Below are 19,043 nucleotides of genomic sequence, written 5' to 3' on the forward strand. Positions count from 1 at the left end.
TTGAAAGCTTAGCTGATTTACTGCATGCTAGTGCAGTAAAGAATCTTTCCAATATAACAGGAGCTGAGAAAATAAATAGCATGATTGAGCCAAAGCTGGAGCCTAGTAAGAAAAGTGTATTGCTAGTTTCAGAGGGTAAGAAAATTGAAGAAACTGATAAAGCAAAGGTTGAAATGTCATCCCCAGGAGTATGGGCCTACAGAGAAATAAAAACACATTCCTTATTTCTCTAACTCTTAGGTCTTTATGCAATAATTGAACCAAAAAACTTAAGAAAAAGTGATTTCAGATGACAGCTAGTCTCCAGTATAATTTGTCTCAGGTGCAAAGGAGTCACTAAAATATTTTAACTACCAGTTCCATCTTTAAATGGGATTTTGTTTCATTCTATTTTGAACTTTTAAAAATAATATTCCTTTAATTGAGAAACAATAAGACTACAACCCTTGACCCAATACTGGTGTTTGTTCTATGTTTTAGTTCCGGTTTCTTTTTAGATGTAAGAAATAGAGACCAACTGGCATTAGCTAGCCCCTGCCTAACAAAGGAAGTTTACTGTAAAGGCTCACATTGAAAGAAAAAAGAACTGGTATCACAGTAAAATCTGGTTTTATGGACATTGAAGCTGAATGGTGGTTGGGTTTCAAGTTATCCAGAGTCAATGGATGTTGATTCCAGTGGTCCCCAGTCTGCATAATTCTGCTACTTCCTTCAGTTTCACGTTGAGCAAGCTTTTTAGTAGTTTCTGCCCGCCATGGTTTTGCACAGGGCCCTCCAGCAAATTCTTAGTTCAAATCTCCAAGAAAGAATATGATTGTCTCAATGCCTCTTTTCGTGCCAGTCAGAGGTGGCGAAGCAGGCTATGGCCTGGTTCCTTAAATCAGGTGCCCATGTCTTGTCCAGTCATTTTTACCTGATTGGGCCCGTCTGGCCAGACATGGTCATCAAGGCAGCAGAGGCTCCTGATGGATCAGTTAGGCATGATAGGTGGTTCTAGCTAATACAATTGCAGGTAGGTCACTAATAAGGAAAAATGGGCCCAGCACTTACCTAGGTACATTTTGGGGTGGAAACATTGTAACAAAACTGTTAAAAACAAACAAACAAACAAAAACCTCTAATCATTTTGTTGCTTGTTCAGATTCTGCCAAATGCACCCTCATAGATTTGGAGCTAGAGCTCTGTATATAAAATATAAACATAATTCACATAATTATGGATTTTTTTTTCTTGAAAGGAAGACTGTTCATAGTTAGCCATTGATCCAGTAGTATTGACCCATCATTGTAATGTGAGGAGGCAATCACTGGCCGAGAAGCTCCTTAGTAACTCAGACTTACAGTGTCGCAATTTTTGCCTTAATAATTATTGTCAAGTTTATAAATAATCCCTATAAGTGAAACAAGCAAAAGTTTTACTTTGGTTTATTAAAGTCTTTAGTTGCAGTAAACCTTATTTATATGTATAAATTATTCAAATGCCTGGAAATGCTGAGTTATGAATCAAATTGCATTCAAATGTCTGTAAGACTTTTGTTTCATATCAAAAACATTTTATTAAGGAATTAATTGTGCTATACTTATTTCAGGAGTTATATTCAGGAAGTAAATTTAATTTGAAGTACATTTAGAAATGTAACAGATTATGTAAAGTAAGTAATTTTCAAGTTAAAATTTACTATAATTTCCTACCACATAATGATTACAGGTTACAGCCATCCTAGGTGTGTTAAGATTAACACATCTGTTCTTTAGGCTCAAGTTGTTCATTTCAACCATGGTTTCTTGGGCACTATAGAATTTGGAGTTATGGTAAAGTATGCACTGTTATTTTATTTGCAGCATTAATATGTTTCAAAGGATTACTACATGGTTATTTCTCCTATAAACATCACTAAATTCTTTAAACTTCCTTAATTACTTTCTAAATGTGAGTTGGATATTTATTTGGGTAAATTAAGTTCTTTTTAAATTTTTTTTAATGCTTCTAGGATTTGTGGTCACTTGAGACGTAGGAGAGATCCCTGACAGAAATAATAATATTCCTACTAATTTATACAAGTGAAGGTTCAAGTAATTAATTTGAATTTTAAAAGATGTAACATCACTTGTATTCCAAACAGTCTTATCTGGTTATAAATAAATAAAACTAAACAATGGTTTAAATACACGTAGGTAAAAAACAATCATGGAAATAAAAAGTATCAGTAGAAGGTCAAACACTGAGGAAAAATAATGGAATTATCTATTCACAACGGTTTATATGGTTTATACAACTGCTAGACCTGAATCTCAAATTTAGTTCTAGGATTTCTGTCAGCCGAACTGAAGAGTAAAAACAGAATAGTTTACAAGATAGAAGAAATATATCAGCTCCTCAGTAGAAACTAAGATCTTTGCCTTACATTAACATTTTTAAACATTTTAATTGATAAATATAACATGTGTGTAGAAAGTGAACAAAATGTACAGCTCGGTAGATTATCACAAAACAAATACTTTTGTAATTAACAACTAGAACATGAAAATAAAGTCAATAAATACATGAAATTCTCTCCTCCCTCTGTCCACTTCTAATCACTGTCCCTTCCCCCTCCCAAAGGTAACTATTATCCTGACTTTTGTGGTAATCATTCCTAGATTTTTCTTTATCATTTTAACACTAAAGCTTACATCCCTATACAATATAGTAGAATTTTGCCTGATGGAATTTATATGGGATTATTTAATATTATGGAGGAAGGTTGGGAGGTCTAGCCTTTTTTACTCAACTTTGTGAGATTTATCCATGTTGTTGCACAGAATTGTAGTTTTCATTTTCATTGCTATTTTGTTGTGTGAATATAGTTCAATATATTTATCATTCTACTGTCAAAAAGCATTTGGTCCACTTACAGTATGAAGTAATTTTGAATTGAATTTTACTGCTAAAAGCATTTTTTATTTTTTTTATTTTTTATTTTTCTTTTCTTTTCTTTTTTCTTTTTTTTCTGTTGCCCAGGCTGGAATGCAGTGGCACAGTCATGACTCACAGTAGCTCAACTCCTGGGCTCAAGTGATTCTCCTTCCTAGCAGCTGGGACTACAGCCATGCACCAAAATGCCCAGCTAATTTTTTTTTATTTTTTTGTAGAGATGGGTTTTCGCCATGTTGCCCAGGCTGGTCTCAAACTCGTGGGCTCAATCAATCCACCTGCCTCGGCTTCTCAAAGTGCTGGGATTACAGGCATAAGCCACTGCATCCCACCAAAGCATTTTTATAAACTGCATCTTGATGAACAAGTCCACACATTTAAACAGAATATTCCTCAGAGTGGGACTGCGAGATCAAAAACTGTTTTTGAAAGTGGTTGTGCCAAATTATACTCTCACCAGCAGTACATGACAGCTTTCATTGGTGTACTTACCTATATTGTCAGTCTTTTTAACTTTAGCTATTCTGATATAGTTTTCATTTGTATTTTCTTGATTAAAAATGAATCTGATTTTTCCATAAGTTTGTTGATAATATTTTATCTTGTGAAGATCCTGCTCAGGTGTCTCATCCACTTTGGGTTTTGATGGTCAATCATTTCCTTAGTGATTTGTATCAGTTCTTCATATAACCTATATATAGGCCCTTAAATATGTCTTATAAATATTTTCTCCCAATTTGTGCCTTGCCCTTCATTCTCTTTAATGTTGTTTTTCAATGGACAGAAGTTCTCGAATTATTAATTTTATGTAGTCACATTTGTAATTATGCCTGGTGATCTTTGTTTTATTTCAAATACATTCTCTGTCATGAAAACAATTTATACCTCCTAAAATATTATTTTATCTTTTCCAATTAAATTTATAATGACTATATATGCACCTGATTTGGGGATAAAGTTTTAGGTAAAAGTCATGTTTCTTTCTTTTTCTACGTGAATATCAAATAGACTAAGCACTATTTAATTTCAAAAGTCCTTTTACCATTGCTCAGGAGGGTCACCTTTGTCTTAAATCGTGTTCATTTATATGGAATTCTGTTCCTGTGCTATCCTGTTTCTTTCATCTTTGTCTGTCCTGTCACCATCATAACAGTCTTAATTACCATAACTTTACATAAGTCTTGATACCTGGTAGGTATCCACCCTCATTATTCTTCAAGAGATCTTCAAGAGTTTATTGATACTTTTGGTCCTTTGCATTTTCATATAAATTTTAGAAAAAACTTGTCATGTTACACACACACACACACACACACACACACACTGGGCCTTCGTATGTATTTATGTTGAATCTATAGGTCAGTTTGGAAATAGCTGACATTGTAACATATTGAGTCTCACAACCTATGAGTATAGTATTTATTTAGGTCTTCATTTTCTTTCAAAAAAAAAATGTTTTTTTTGAGACAGAGTCTTGCTCTATTGCCCAGCTGGAGTGCAGTGGCATAATGTCGGCTCACTGCAACCTCCACCTCCCATGTTCAAGCAATTCTCTGCCTCAGCTCCCGAGTAACTGGGATTACAGGTGCCCACCACAACAGCTGGCTAATTTTTGTATTTTATTTATTTATTTATATATTTATTTATATATATATATAAACGAAGTCTCCCTCTGTTGCCTAGGCTGGAGTGCAGTTGCGCCACCTCGGCTCACCGCAAGTGCAGTGGGGCAATCTCGGCTCACTGCAACTTCCGCCTCCCGGGTTCAAGCAGTTCTCCTGCCTTGGTCTCCCCAGTAGCTGGGACTACAGGCACATGCCACCAGGCCCAGCTAATTTTTTTGTATTTTTAGTGGAGACGGGGTTTCACCATGCTGGCCAGGCTGGTCTTGAACTCCCGACCTCATGATCCGTCTGCCTCGGCCTCCCAAAGTGCTGGGATTACAGGTGTGAGCTATTGCGCCCGACCTCAAAAATGTTTTATAGTTCTTATTGTAGGAAGGACAACTTATTCCTAGTTACTTGCTATCTCATGTACTATTATAAATAGTATCTCTTTAAAACTTTAATTTTATATTTGTTGCCAATCTAGTGAAACACATTGACCTTTGAATATTGACTTTGTATCCAGCAACTCTTAAATTAATTTAGTAATTTTTTCTACTTTCTTTTGGATTTTTCTATGCACATACCATCTATGAAAAATTAGCTGTATTTCCTTTTCTTGACAAATTCGAAGACCCTCAATAATCTGAATCTGACTAACGTGCAATTTTCATCATATATTCAATAAAAAGCTGCTATTGTATTCAATCTCCTTTTCATCTCACAAGCTCCCACTCTCAATTTACACGGACCTGACTACTACCCCTGCTATCCCCGCCAGTCTAGAGGAATTTGAGCCCAGACGCTCCTCCAGAACAGCCTCCGGTCCCGGTTGCGGAAGTGCGCACGCCCTCGGCACCTTAACAGCTCCGCCCCTCTCCGGGACCCAGCCAATCAGCGGCCGCCTCTTGCGCGCGCCCCACCGGCCAAAATGGCGGCTGCCGTTGGTGCTGAGTCCGGTTTGTAGTGCTGTTGCCCTACTCATCCCTTTCCAAAATGTGAAAGAAGAAACGGCTGCTGGAGGCGGGCCATAGGCAATGAGTCGGCGACGGAAACATGATGACAGCCCTAGCCCGAAGAAAACACCGCACAAAACCGCGGCGGCTGAGGAATGCGGCTCGGTGGTCGAGCCAGGGAGGAGGCGGCTGAGGTCGGCCCGCGGTTCGTGGCCCTGCGGGGCTAGAGAGGGGCCTCCCGGGCCAGTGTGGCAGCGAGAGCAGCCTCCAACAGCCGCCTTGTGCAGTAAAAGTAACCCCGAGGGTGAGACGCCGGCAGCGCGGCCTGCCTTGGCTTCGGCGCCGCATCCCCACAGCCCAGCTTACAACAGGAAAATCTGGGGTGGGGGTGGAGTCTGGAGTGTGTACTGTGTCTCTGGGATTCACCCCTCGAGAGTCCAAAAATACTCCTATATCACTCCCCGATGGGCTTCTGTCCCCGAGCTTGAGCACTACCCCGTTAGGTTTGACCATCCACTTGCCTCCGCCACAGGAATAGGTCATGTGGTTTACCTGTTTGCGGGAGGGCGGCTGCTTTCCAGGCTGCTCCTCGGGTCAGCAACGGTGGCGGAGCGAGGAGGAAGAGCTGATAGGCCCGCTAACCTCAGTTTATGCTCGGAGAAATTATTTCTGGTTAAACTTTGTTCCCTCCCCCCCGCGACCTGCTTTAGAGAAGCGTTCATATGGAAAGTTAAAGTTTGTCTCAAAGCCTGGGCGATGTCTCACCTCATTATGAATAAACCGGAAGTTGCTGTCTGTAACATCCCTCCAAATAAGATACTAAGGATCCCATTCGTCACGATTAGTTTTGGGTGCACTTTTTGAAAGACTTCTAGTAAATCTTAGTTGGAATTGAAACTCATACAAAAGTCTTTATTCTGGAGCATGTTCTTGAAATAGTGCTTTTTTTAACCTTACATGTCTTTTTTGTTTTTTTGAGAAGGAATCTCGCTCTGTCGCCCAGGCTGGAGTGCAGTGGCGCAATCTTGGCTCACTGCAACCTCCGCCTCCCTGGTTCAAGTGATTCTCCTACCTCAGCCTCCCGAGTAGCTAGGACTACAGGCACCCGCCACCACGCCCAGCTAATTTTTTGTATTTTTAGTAGAGACGGGGTTGCACCGTGTTTGCCAGGATGGTCTGGATCTCCTGGCCTCCTGATCCACCCGTCTTGGCCTCCCAAAGTTCTGGGATTACAAGCGTGAGCCACCGCGCCCGGCCACCTTACATGTCTTTAATACTCCCATAAAGCAATTCCGGAATGAACAAAAATCTTTATAAAAATTTGAAAGTTATTCTAGACAAAAATTCCCAAGCATTGGATCACTTAGGCTTTTTGAAGAATCACAATTAATGTAGATTAGAGCTGGTGAAAGGGGGCTAAACATATTTAGGTTTCTGTTGGGTTACTTTGGATTTTTGAATGTGCCTATAAATTACAGATGGTTCCCCAAAGCCTCCAGGTCTCAATGATAATAAATAGAATGACTTAGGTTATACAGTATTGTATTATGCATTCATAGAGCTTCTGGATTATCTAAAAGTGCTTGCTATTTACAATGTCAAGTTTGCGAAGTGCTGCATGGATTTTTATATGAAACAAGCATTTCAGTTATGGTTCAGGTAATTATCTCTGGGAAAAAAAATTATATTAGACTATGAAACTTAGTCTGAGCTATTATTTGACCCTGGGTTCTTATGAAGTAAGGTAATGCTTTAAAATGCCACGATTGTTATTTTACTCATATTTTTCTATAGACAGGTATGAAACACCAAAGAGAATGCTGAAAATGGACTTACTGTCATCTTCCTTCAGTTCTCCTAATGATCCAGATGGACAGAATGATATCTTTTGGGATCAGAATTCTCCATTGACAAAGCAGTTAGGTAATTCATTATTAACATTATTTATGTGAGTAAATGTTTGATAAATGATTCAGATTTAACTAGAATTCTAGTCAGATAATAGCATCAGGAACCTCTGAGAATCTTACATGATTTTATCTGCATAAGTATGTGATGTAAACACACAATCCTCTAAGCTGCACTAATTAAAATTATTTTCTAAGAAGTGACAGCTATTTTTTTAAAATTGAGGGGTTTTTGTTTAAAATTTATAGAAATGTCTTTGTTTCTTTTTCTTCAGGTAAAGGAAGAAAAAAACAGATTTATACCACAGATAGTGATGAGATTTCACATATTGTTAATTGTATTGCTCCTCAGGTAAATATCACTAGTTTTATAGTTTGTTTTAAAACAGTGAAGAATGTGCCACTAAGTTTTTGTAGTTTCTTTAAATGAAAAGTATTGTCTTTTATAATTCTTTTTTCTAAAAATAAGGCAGCAAAGATTACTGTTTTGCCTTTTCTACTTTTGAAATGCATATTTTGAAAAAAGGAACGTAATATATGTTATTTTTTTCAGTATATATCTTGTTTTAGTTTTTTAGAGTAATTTTTGACTAGGGCATTGTGTTTATCTGTAATGTTGTGCTTAACAACATACGGCATTCATTTTTCAAGTTGCTAAAATGATAGAATAAGGCAGTCAAAAAAATGTAAACTTTTAAGATTGTTTTGTGATTGGTATTTACTGTCTATAACGTTTCCCCATTGAAACTATTCTTCTTAATACTCATTGACTTATAAGATTATCAAGAAACACTTACAAAAGCGGAGAGCACTGAATTCAAATTTAGTCCTCTCCTTCAGCCTCCTGTGCTGTGTGACCCAGTGCAAGTTATTTAAACTCTCACCACCTCAGTTCATTCAGCTGTGAGCTAGAATTACTGTGTTCCTCTTGCTCTCTTCATTGGATCATTACGAGGATTAAACTAGATAAAAATTCTTTGTAAACTATAGAGTGCTATAATTGTAAGGTTATGTTAAGGTTGTTACCGTACTAGAACCATCTCCAAAGGTTTTTTTTTTTTCTTGGCCAGGCATGGTGACTCACTCCTGTAATCTCAGCATTTTGGGAGGAAGGCTAAGGCCAGGAGAAAGGGGAAGATTGCTTGAGGCCAGGAGTTTAAGACTCCATCTCTGAAAAAAAAAAAACTTTGTTTCGTTTCTTTTTTTCATTTCTGTTCTTATACTGTTGGAGTGAAATAGAAATATGTTCAAGTCAATCATTTGACACAAAGCAGTCCAATAACTCTAATATTACAGTTACTAAGAAGCAAAGGCTTAATACATAAAACTGTTCTGAACTTCTTTCCTTTTTTTCTCTTTTTCTTATTTAACAACATTTAAATCCAGCGAACGTTTTTGCTTAGTGTCTTCTCTAAAGGAAGTATGCCATTTTTCCTTAACATGCCCTTGAATAGTTACTATATGTTGACCATAAACAATAGATGGCACTGGCCCAAAACATGGTTTGAAGAATTATTGTCATCCAGGTGGAAGAGACAGGAAATGAAGTTTTTCTTAGCAGCTATAAAATATCCAAAATTACACCTAGCACAGTCAAAACAACTCTGTTGCTACTAGCTCTCCATCCATGTTTAGCATGTCATAGAAACTCATTTTACTTACAGTTCATTAGTTAAATAGCATTTATGCCATAATAATACTTACTCTATAAGTTAACAATAGATCTTCATTAATTGTGGGTTTCACATGAAGGAAGCATAATAAAATGTGTTTGGGCGAGCCAGTCTAAATAGTGATAAAAAGATAGTTGTGAATAAATTATTGGACCCTTTACCTAAGTGGGCTGGAAATAATAGCTCATATAAAGAAATGCCAACAGTATGCAAGTGGTAACTTGTATAAAAAGAAAAAAAATAGTGAAATTAGTAGCTTTAAAATGTTACCCTCTTAAACTGAGTCCTTTTAAAGCATATAAATCTTTAGCAGTTTCAAGGTCTGCTTGAAAGCTTGTCATGTTCTCAGAATGACAAATATTTATATTGTTTATTTTTAGGTGAGTCATTCTCAAATCATTATTTAATTTTCTTTTAACGTTTTCAGAGATAGCATTTTTTTTTAAATACTTGGTTTTATTTTGATTGGACAATCAGTTCACTTTCTGCAGGGATATTTTTTATACAATGTTGTTTATTTGAAGATGGTATATATCTTCATTTATACAGCTTTGCACAGTATACCTTTTATAATGAAATGAAGTAATCCATTTAGATACCTTATATAGCACCTGGATTATGGTTGAAAATCAATAAATTATGTAATTATTCATGAAGAAATATGTAATATGTACAAATAGTATACAAACATACATAGGACCCATGTATATGTAAAGTTGGGTACATAAAGTCATAATTTAGTCCTCTGAAAATTGAATGAATTTAAAATTACTTTAGTAAATGGCAGAGTTCATAATTAAGACTATTATTTTCTTTAAATTCAAGATTGTTGAAATAAAAGGGAAAATATATATTGAGTCTGAAAGTGAAATTACTGATTTTCTTGAGTATTTGCAAAGCTAAAGGCAACTAGGTTCAAGTCGACATTAAGAAAACTTTTTTGATTCATTGAGGATTTGAAGTACCAAGTTGTAGGGATCTTTTCATCTAAATCTTCTAGTAAATAAATGTAAACTGACACTGTTATGCCCAGTATTGTGCTGAATGCTGAGTTATTCTAAGAAGAGTCCTTGCCTTTGAGTAGCCTATAATCTAGTAGTAATGTCATTTTTTAACTTATGTGATATTTATGTTCATTCTAGGTACTGTAAAATAGAGTGAAAATGGTTACTTGATTTGATTTGTTGGTTTGGTTTGCAATTAATGCCTAAAGCTCATTCTGTAATTTTTTTGTGTGATCAAGTGACTGAAAGGTACAGCAAAAATATCCAAGTCTAAAATGCCTTTTTTCTATATATTATCTGGGTTAACTTTTCTGCTTTCTCTATTTTATTATTCTTATTCCTATCTCATTCTCAGTTCTAACCTTGCTCTTACCTCTTAATTCAGTCCTGACCTCAATTCTGAGTGTTCTTAATTTAGGTCAACATGGATTGTCCAACTTTATATATATAAGGTTAAAGAAAATTTGGAGAAACAGATGATACAGAAAGTATAAGAATCTTAGGGCAATTAAAATGTCAATTTTCTTTTAATAAAAACGTTTCTGTTATTAAATGTACATTTGATAAATTTAATTCTTAAAACAATTTTTTTTTAAATAAGCAATTTGTAATTCTGAATGTTTTCATTCTCTGAAACAAGTGGATCAATTCTTGTAGCTTATTATTTCTATCTCCCAACCTCTCATTGTTTTTGAGTTTGTTTGGTAACTTACCTCACCAGAATTTAGGAAATTAATTCAAAGTAGTTTTTATTTTCTTTTTTATTTTGTTTTTCTGGAAGGGGGCGGGGTGCTACATTAGTACTTTATACCTCTTTTGTTCCCTATCTGCCAAAGGATGAAAAACCAACAACAAGTTCTATGCTGGACATGTGGATTGGTGAAACTGCTATTCCTTGTACTCCCAGTGTAGTGAAAGGAAAATCAAGAGCAAAAATCAGCTGCACAAAGTAAGTTAAGACTTTTCAGCTTTTCTGAAATTCAGTGAAGCAAATATTTTTTTATAATACTCCATTTTCGTTTTGTGAATATATCAAAATTTTTGTTAATAACATTTCCACAGTTTTAATCTATGAAATTTTGGAGTTAAAATAATTGTAAGTGTTAAAATCTTAGAGCTTTGACATCAAAATATGTTAAATAACAGTTAGATATAATGTCTCAGAACATTTTTAATTATAATTTTTAAATCTTGTTTAATAGGTTAAAAACACAAAATCAAGAAGAAGAACTTATGAAACTGGCTAAACAATTTGATAAAAATATGGAAGAGCTAGATGTGATTCAAGAGCAAAACAAGAGGAATTATGATTTTACCCAGATGATTTCAGAAACAGAGATTTTAAGTAATCATAAAGATAATACACAGATGCGGTCATTACATAATATAGTTCCTGAAATAGATAATGCTACAAAAAAGAAGCCAATCAAAGGAAACACCAAGATGTCTGTGGCAAATAATCAAAATAGCAGTCAGAAGCCATTTGACCAAACTACTGAAGCAGCCTTTAATGCTATTTTTGATGGTTCTACTCAGAAATGCAGCGGACAGTTAAGCCAAGAACTGCCAGAGGCTTTTTGGAGCACCAGTAATACTACCTTTGTAAAGACAAATGCTTTGAAAGAGGAGAAAATCATTACTAATGAAACTCTGGTCATTGAAAAACTGTCAAATAAAACCCCACGATCACTTTCTTCTCAAGTAGATACACCCATAATGACAAAATCATGTGTGACTTCCAGTACTAAGAAGCCAGAAACTTCTAAGAGGTACATTGATGCATTTACTACCAGTGATTTTGAGGATGATTGGGAAAACTTACTAGGTAATGAACCTTTTGCTATGCAAAATGTCGACATGCCTGAACTCTTCCCTTCTAAAACAGCCCAGGTTACTGGTCAAAAGGAAATTTGTACCTTTAATAGTAAAACTGTTAAAAATATGTCAAGAGCAAATACAAGTCCAGATGCCGGGTTAGGAGATTCAAAAGTATTACAAGATCTTTCTTCAAAGACATGTGACAGAGAATTAATAGGTGCAGAATATAGATTTTCACCAAATCCAAATAAATCAAACAAATTATCATCCACTAGAAATAAAATGAAATTTGAGAACTCTTCCAATAAAATTGTTATTCAAGACAAAATTCAAGATTGTATACTTACATCTAATCTGACAAAAATAAAGGAAGATATTCTTACTAAATCTACTGTATATGCTTCTGAAAAGAAGTCAGGTTTCAACACAAGATACTCTAATGAGCAGAAAAATAAGTGCATTTTAAATCAGGCTGTTAAAGCCCCTATTAATACTGATCTTTTTGGCTCTGCAAATCTAGGCAATGAAACCAGTGTTAGTAACCCAAATCAGACTAGTGCATCAAAATTAGGTTCTTTCTTTGATGATTGGAATGATCCCTCATTTGCCAATGAAATTATTAAAGCATGTCATCAATTAGATAATACCTGGGAAGCAGATGATGTAGATGATGATTTGTTGTACCAAGCATGTGATGATATTGAAAGACTAACTCAGCAACAAGACATTAGAAAGGACAGTAAGACATCAGAAAGTATATGTGAGATCAATAATAATTCTGAACATGGAGCCAAAAACATGTTTACTATATCTAAACAAGGAAGTAATTTGGTACAATCAAAGCATTTGAATCCAGACAGCATTTCAGTGCAGACATCTTTGACAAATAGCTCACAAACAGATAAGCCAATGAAAATGGAGAAAGGGGAAATGTATGGAAATTCTCCAAGATTTTTAGGTGCCACAAATTTGACTATGTATTCTAAGATCTCAAACTGTCAGATAAACAATCTGCATGTGCCGTGTACTAACACTGATGTTCCAATACAAGTGAATAGTTCCAAATTGGTTCTTTCAGGAAGTTCAAGTGTACCTTCAGATAATATGAATACAGAAATTGCTACTTACAAGAAGAAACTGAGTACTAAGCAGCTATGCCATAACAGTATAACAGATGAATCTCAGAGCAACCATAACAAAACAGTTGGATTTTCAAAGTTTACATTTACAAGGATGAAAAATTCTCAGATTCTTTCTCAGTTTAATCAAAATTGTATAACTGGAAGTATGTCTGATACCAAAATTACACAGGGTGTGGAGAAAAAGAAAAGTGTCAACCCATTGCTGGAGGAAGCTGTTGGACAGCAATCTTTGGTGAAACTTTCTGAATCTTTGAAACAATCCTCAAAAGGCATGTATGAAATATGAAATAGTTTTCTTTGAAAAGTATCTTAAAAAGAAGTAAAATAATTATTTGTTGTTTTTGAGTGTGAGTAATAAGATATAAGGTAAAACTATAACGTTTAATTAGAATTCTTAAAATGATACTTGGAAATAATTATAGTGCATTATACAAAGAGTAGTTGGTTTATTTTTCAAAATATTACATTGAATTCTTTCCCAGCACTTAATACAATGACTGGCATATAGTAGGTACTCAGTAAATATTTTTTGAATGATTTATTAATTGTTTCTTGGAAAATCATACCTTTAGATAAATGTATTACAGTGTTCATTTTAAGATTGCATTTACTAAATTGTTTTAAAACTTGAGTAATCTTATAGGAAGCAGATGATGGAGCAGTGAGGTAAATAATATTTAGAAATTTAGAGCATTCTAATTAAACATCTTTACTAGTGTGATATTTGATATAAACGTGCTAGTGGTGATGGTTAAAATTATGATTTACTTATTTGATAACAACTATCATTTCTGATTCTTCCAATTCCTCTTTTCTCCAATTCTCCATTCTATCAATAAGTTTCATTGTTTCTATCTCAAAAACCCTGTATCCCCAAACTATCCATTTTTCTTTCTACAACAAGTTAACATTTCTTGACGAGACTACTGCAGTTCTTTTATCTATCTCCTTTCAATTCTCATCTCCAAAGAGTGGAATAGCCTTTTAAAATTGAATGGGCAAAAATGACGTTTCTATGCTTAAAACAACCTTCAATGGCTGCCCATCATATTTCAAATAAAATCCAAACTGTATACCGTGACCAACAAAGCTGTGGATTCTCTCTCTTTAACCTGCGTCTCCTCTTTTTTTCCTTACCTACTAATCTTCAGCTATACCAGCTGTCTTTTAGTTTCTCAAACAGTTAATGTTTCTTCCTTGTCCAGAAATGCAGACTGTGCTCTTCCCTTTGACTAAAACTACTTCTTTTCAACATGTGACCCCTCCTCCACTCTTTTGTTGGTGCTTTCTTGTATCTCAATATATTACTACTTTCTCACAGAGGCCTTCCTTGAAGAGTCTCTAAATCTCTTTATTTTTTATTTCTTAATTGCTTTTATCACAAGTTGCAATTAAATTTTTAGTGACTGTTCTCTGTCTTGTTGGCATTACTGCTACAGCTTTCCTATTTAAGTGACTTTTTTAAAATTTACAACAGTAATATGCTAGTTATTTAAAAAGAAAAGTAAAACAGTATAGAATAATTTGAAGTAAAACGTTAAGTCTTATGTTTCTCCTTTCTCATAACCATCCCTTAGGGAAAACCACTAGTAATAGTTTGGTATACATTATGTAGCATTTTCTATGCATATAGAAAGGTATGTGTGTGTGTATATACATATATATGTGTATGCGTATATACCTGCAGATTTATTTAAATATTAATAAATCTGTATACCCACTATTTGGCAACTTGCTTTTGCCTTAATATAGCTGTCTTTTCCTATTAGTACATTTAAATTTATTTTAGTCCTGTTAATGACTAAGTGATATATATAGTGGATGTGTCATAATTTAACTGTTTCTCTGTGATGGAAGTTTGGGTTGGTTGCAGTCTTTTGCAATTACAAACAATACTCCAGTAAATATCCTTCTACATGAATTTCTGCATGCTTGTATAATTATATCTGTTAATTCCTAAAAAATTGCTACAAGAGAAAGTTTTAAAATTTGATGGATACCACCAAATTTCTGTCTGAAGCAGTTATACCAATTTATCTTGTCAACACTGACAATAAATAATTCTCTACACCCAGGGTGTCCAATCTTTTGGCTTCCCCAGGCCACGTTGGAAGAATTACCTTGGACCACACATAAAATACACTGACACTCATAATAGCTGATGAACTAAAAAAAAAAAAAAATCACAAAAAAACTCATAATATTTTAAGAAAGTTTATGAATTTGTGTTGGGCTGCATTCAAAGCCGTGTTGGGCTGCAGGTAGCCTGTGGGCTGCAGGTTGGATAGCTTGCTTTACATGATAGCCCAAACTAGGTATTTTGAAATGTTAAAAATTGTTCTCAATCTATAATAATTATAAGTATTTAAAGTTGTATTAAAGTGAGTATATTGTAACTAATTCAAGCATATTCCCAGCATGAATTTATTTACAGACAGAGTTGACCCTTTAACAATGGAGGGGTTACAGGCACTGATCTGATTTGCAGTCAGAAGTCTGTGTGTAACTTTTGATCCCCCAAAATCTTAACTGCTAATAGCCTGCTGTTGATCAGAAACTTTTCTGATAACAAATAATTAATTAATGCACATTTTGTATGCTCTTATATGTATTATATACTGTATTCTTACCATAAACTGGAGAAAGTGTTATTAAAATCATAAGGAAGAGAAAATAATATTTACTATTCATTGAGTGAAAGTGGATCATCATAAAGGTCTTCATCCTCATAATCTTCATGTCTAGTAGACCGAGAAGGACGAAGCGTAGGAGTTGGTCTTGTTGTCTCAGGGGTGTCAGATGCAGAAACAACCTACAAATGAGTGGACTTGCCAGTTCAAGCCCATGTTGTTCAAGGGTCAACTATAGTTATAATTCTATAAAGACTAAACCTCCTGGAGTATTTGAGTTTTCCCAAAACTCCTGTCTACCAATCTGTCTGCATTTTTCATGGATAATCTGCCTTTTCGCTTATCTCATCAATATTTTCTTTAAGCTTATTGATAGTACCGAGTCTCTTAATTACTATTTAACTTTGTTGATGTTTTCTATTGTTTCTACTTCCTTTTACTTTGTTATGTAGCAAGCTGCTCTCCAGGGAAGTATCTCTGAAACAAAACTCACTTAACTCCCTCATTGATTTCAGGCAGGAGTTGGCAAACTATGATCCATCCAAATCCAGCCTGCAGCTTGTTTATGTATAGCCAGCACACTAAAAATGATTTTTACATTTTAAATGGTTGGAAAAAAATCAAAAGGAGAATAATATTTCATGACATTTGAAAATTATATGAAATCCAGATTTCATTGTCCATAAACAGGTTTTATTTGAACACAGCTCATCAGTTTTCAACACATTTTCCATAACTATTTTTGCTACAATGGTACAGGTGAGCAGTTGCAACAAGGTACTCAAAGATTAACATTCTTGCTTTCTGACTCTACAGGAGAAAAAAAAAAATTACTGACCCTTGCACTGTAAGATCAAGGTTAAGAAGAGCAGCTTTTGCTTAGTACTTTACAATATTTTAAGACTTCATTGTGTATTTTTATTATAGACTGAGTTAAAGGAAGACTAATGAGAAAAATGCATGCGTCCCTAAATCAAATTTTCATGGTGTGACCTGATTATCATTTGAAATTATTTGCTATAATATTACCAAGCAAACTGTAAGACCAACTTTAGGAAATTATATTTTCTGCTGTTGTAGATTATTAACCTGTTTTCACACAAATTCAGTGTAAAGTCTTTGTATGTGTAGTCTGAGTTTGTTGTGTTTCTCAGCTTTGATACTAAAGTATTAGATAATTAGTCAAGCTAATTAGAAAGTATCTTCTGGTGTCTTTCTTTAGGGAAAAATAGCTACAGTCTGTTAGGTAAACAGCTTAGGAAATAAAAGCCATCAAAATCATCTGGGAAACTTATTCAAAATATATATTTCTTAGGCTGAATACCCCCTCCCATTTTTGATTATACCAAGAAAGGAAAAGGAGGCAGATTATATATTTTGGAAAATGCCTCTGTTAGTTAACAAGAGAAATGTCTCATAAATTGTGAATCTTTTTCTAGATGTCAGAATAAATGATATTTCTCTTCTGTCAATATTACAGATTCTTCTTTCTTAAAAAGCATATTTTACAACATAAATGGTTTTACTGGTGAAAGTTTACTTAAATATGTATTAGTGTGATAATCTTAAACTTAAAATATCATTTAAATGAGAAAGTGATTTCTAATACAAAGCTTCAACTTACTAAGTTAATTGAGATTATTTTAAAGTTTCTCCAAAATGCATCCTCCAAATAAAAATATAATTTCTAACAGTGAATCACAGGTAACCAGTCTGACATGAGAGATTTCATTTAATCACTCTAAAATATATTTCCTCAGTGGATGAAATGAAAAATTTAAAGGGAAAAGTGGATGTGAATATTAATATAACATCTTATGTAAATATACACTATTTGAGATACTGATAGCTAATTTAATTCCTTATATTTTGACTATTTTCCTATTAAAGTGTACATAACATTTAAAATCCCAATGTATCCTTTTTAAAGATATATTTATTCATAGGTCATATAAATTAGATGTCATGGTCCACAAGAATTATTTGGTGGGTAGTCAGTTTTCTATCAAATTGAATTTTATCACACTGTGAAAACAATGTATCAAATAGAGGCAGGTCCATCAGTGCTTGATTTTCTTTTGAACTGTAGCGTTATATCTGGAATTTTATATTTAGTAGTTTAGTTTAATAGCCAACTAATATGGCAAATCTAGGTGATTAAAAAAGCAAAAATTAAAGCACATATTGAATGACTTTATAGGCTATAAAAGTAAACTCATCTTTTGTTGAATTTTTAGAGGAAGAAGAGAGAAATAGAAAGTGTTCTCCTGAAGAAATTCAGAGAAAAAGACAAGAAGCGCTGGTTCGGAGAATGGCTAAAGCACGAGCCTCATCTGTAAATGCAGCTCCCACTTCATTTCTTTAATGAAGTATTGGAAGACTTCACAAAGACTGCTGATAACTATCTGTGATAGGAAATGTTTTTTTCTTGATTTCTCTGTGAGAAATGTAATGCTGACTTTTATAAAGCCTGGACTTCTACTTTATTTAATAAATCAATGTTTGCAATGGTAAATGAAACAAATCAATGTTGCAATGGTAAATGAAACAAATCAATGTTGCAATGGTAAATGAAACATTTCCTTGGACATGTATTTCAAAGTCATTACATATAAGTTTTGGAAATTCAGGAAAGTTAGCAATTATGTACAGATATTATACAGAGGAAAGTAGTTATATTTTTAAATGCTATTACTGCAGAGGATCATCAAAAAAGAGGTAATCTATGTTATTTCCTATTCTAATGTGTTTTCCTAATATAAAACTTCAACTTTCTAAGTTAGAAGAGATGATTTTTGTTGTTTTACTTTCATTACTTCCAGATTTTAATTAATACTTTCATATTTCTAGGAACATGGTTGATATGAAATAAAGGACTTTATTTGTAAGGAAATTACTTTCAGTTGTTAGATGTAGATTTGAATTTTAATAATACTAAAAGGTGACACATTTTGGAAACTTTCCACCATATTTAGGAAAACTGATTTTAGAAGTCTAACATAGAAGAAAATAAGTAGTGAATTGTCTACAAAAGTAATGTGGCATCATTAACATTTAGAACTGGCAGAAACTTCATATGTCATCTGGTCCAGCTTCCTTATTGTGTCGGTGAGAAAACGTAATACTGTTTTCCAAGTCGTAGGTAAGTTGATGCTGTGCTACAATTAGAATGATTACTTTGGACACCTAAACAATTATATCATTTGCTTCAAAGTATTAGTACATAAAATAACTTGAGGGATTGTTATTTTCTAGTATAAAACAAAAGATGTAATTAAAATACAAAAGATGTAATAAGGACTGTTTGATGATAATGCTCATTTTTCCTTATTTTGCTTTAAAGAATTAGTCTTTCCAGGATATAAAAATGATAATCTTTTTTCTTTTCACTTTTTC

The 19,043-nt window shown here is 34.1% G+C and overlaps 1 protein-coding gene and 1 long non-coding RNA gene across 5 annotated transcripts in view; one reads left to right on the top strand and one right to left on the bottom strand.

Annotated features, from left to right (window-relative positions):
- The window catches only part of LOC111550548, a 121,827-nt gene extending 115,574 nt beyond the window's left edge, over positions 1–6,253 (bottom strand). For both annotated transcript variants that reach the window (XR_002734092.3, XR_002734091.3), the window contains exon 1: positions 6,026–6,253. This is a non-coding gene — a long non-coding RNA (uncharacterized LOC111550548). The remainder of the gene's footprint in view (positions 1–6,025) is intronic.
- ETAA1 (ETAA1 activator of ATR kinase) lies at positions 5,427–18,419 on the top strand. 3 transcript variants are annotated; one of them, XM_023224031.2, is made up of 6 exons: positions 5,427–5,667; positions 7,272–7,396; positions 7,656–7,732; positions 10,894–11,006; positions 11,260–13,286; positions 17,885–18,419. In XM_023224031.2, the coding sequence occupies exons 1-6, from the start codon at positions 5,555–5,557 to the stop codon at positions 18,010–18,012; spliced, it is 2,583 nt and encodes an 860-aa protein (XP_023079799.1). In that variant the 5' UTR covers positions 5,427–5,554; the 3' UTR covers positions 18,013–18,419. The 3 variants fall into 3 exon arrangements, with proteins under 3 accessions (XP_023079799.1, XP_023079798.1, XP_023079800.1); XM_023224030.1 differs by having other exon boundaries at positions 5,490–5,777; positions 7,268–7,396; XM_023224032.1 differs by having other exon boundaries at positions 5,644–5,777.
- Positions 18,420–19,043: the final 624 nt, after the last annotated feature.

The sequence above is a fragment of the Piliocolobus tephrosceles genome, chromosome 15 (assembly GCF_002776525.5).
Source record: "Piliocolobus tephrosceles isolate RC106 chromosome 15, ASM277652v3, whole genome shotgun sequence".
Lineage (NCBI taxonomy): Eukaryota > Metazoa > Chordata > Mammalia > Primates > Cercopithecidae > Piliocolobus > Piliocolobus tephrosceles.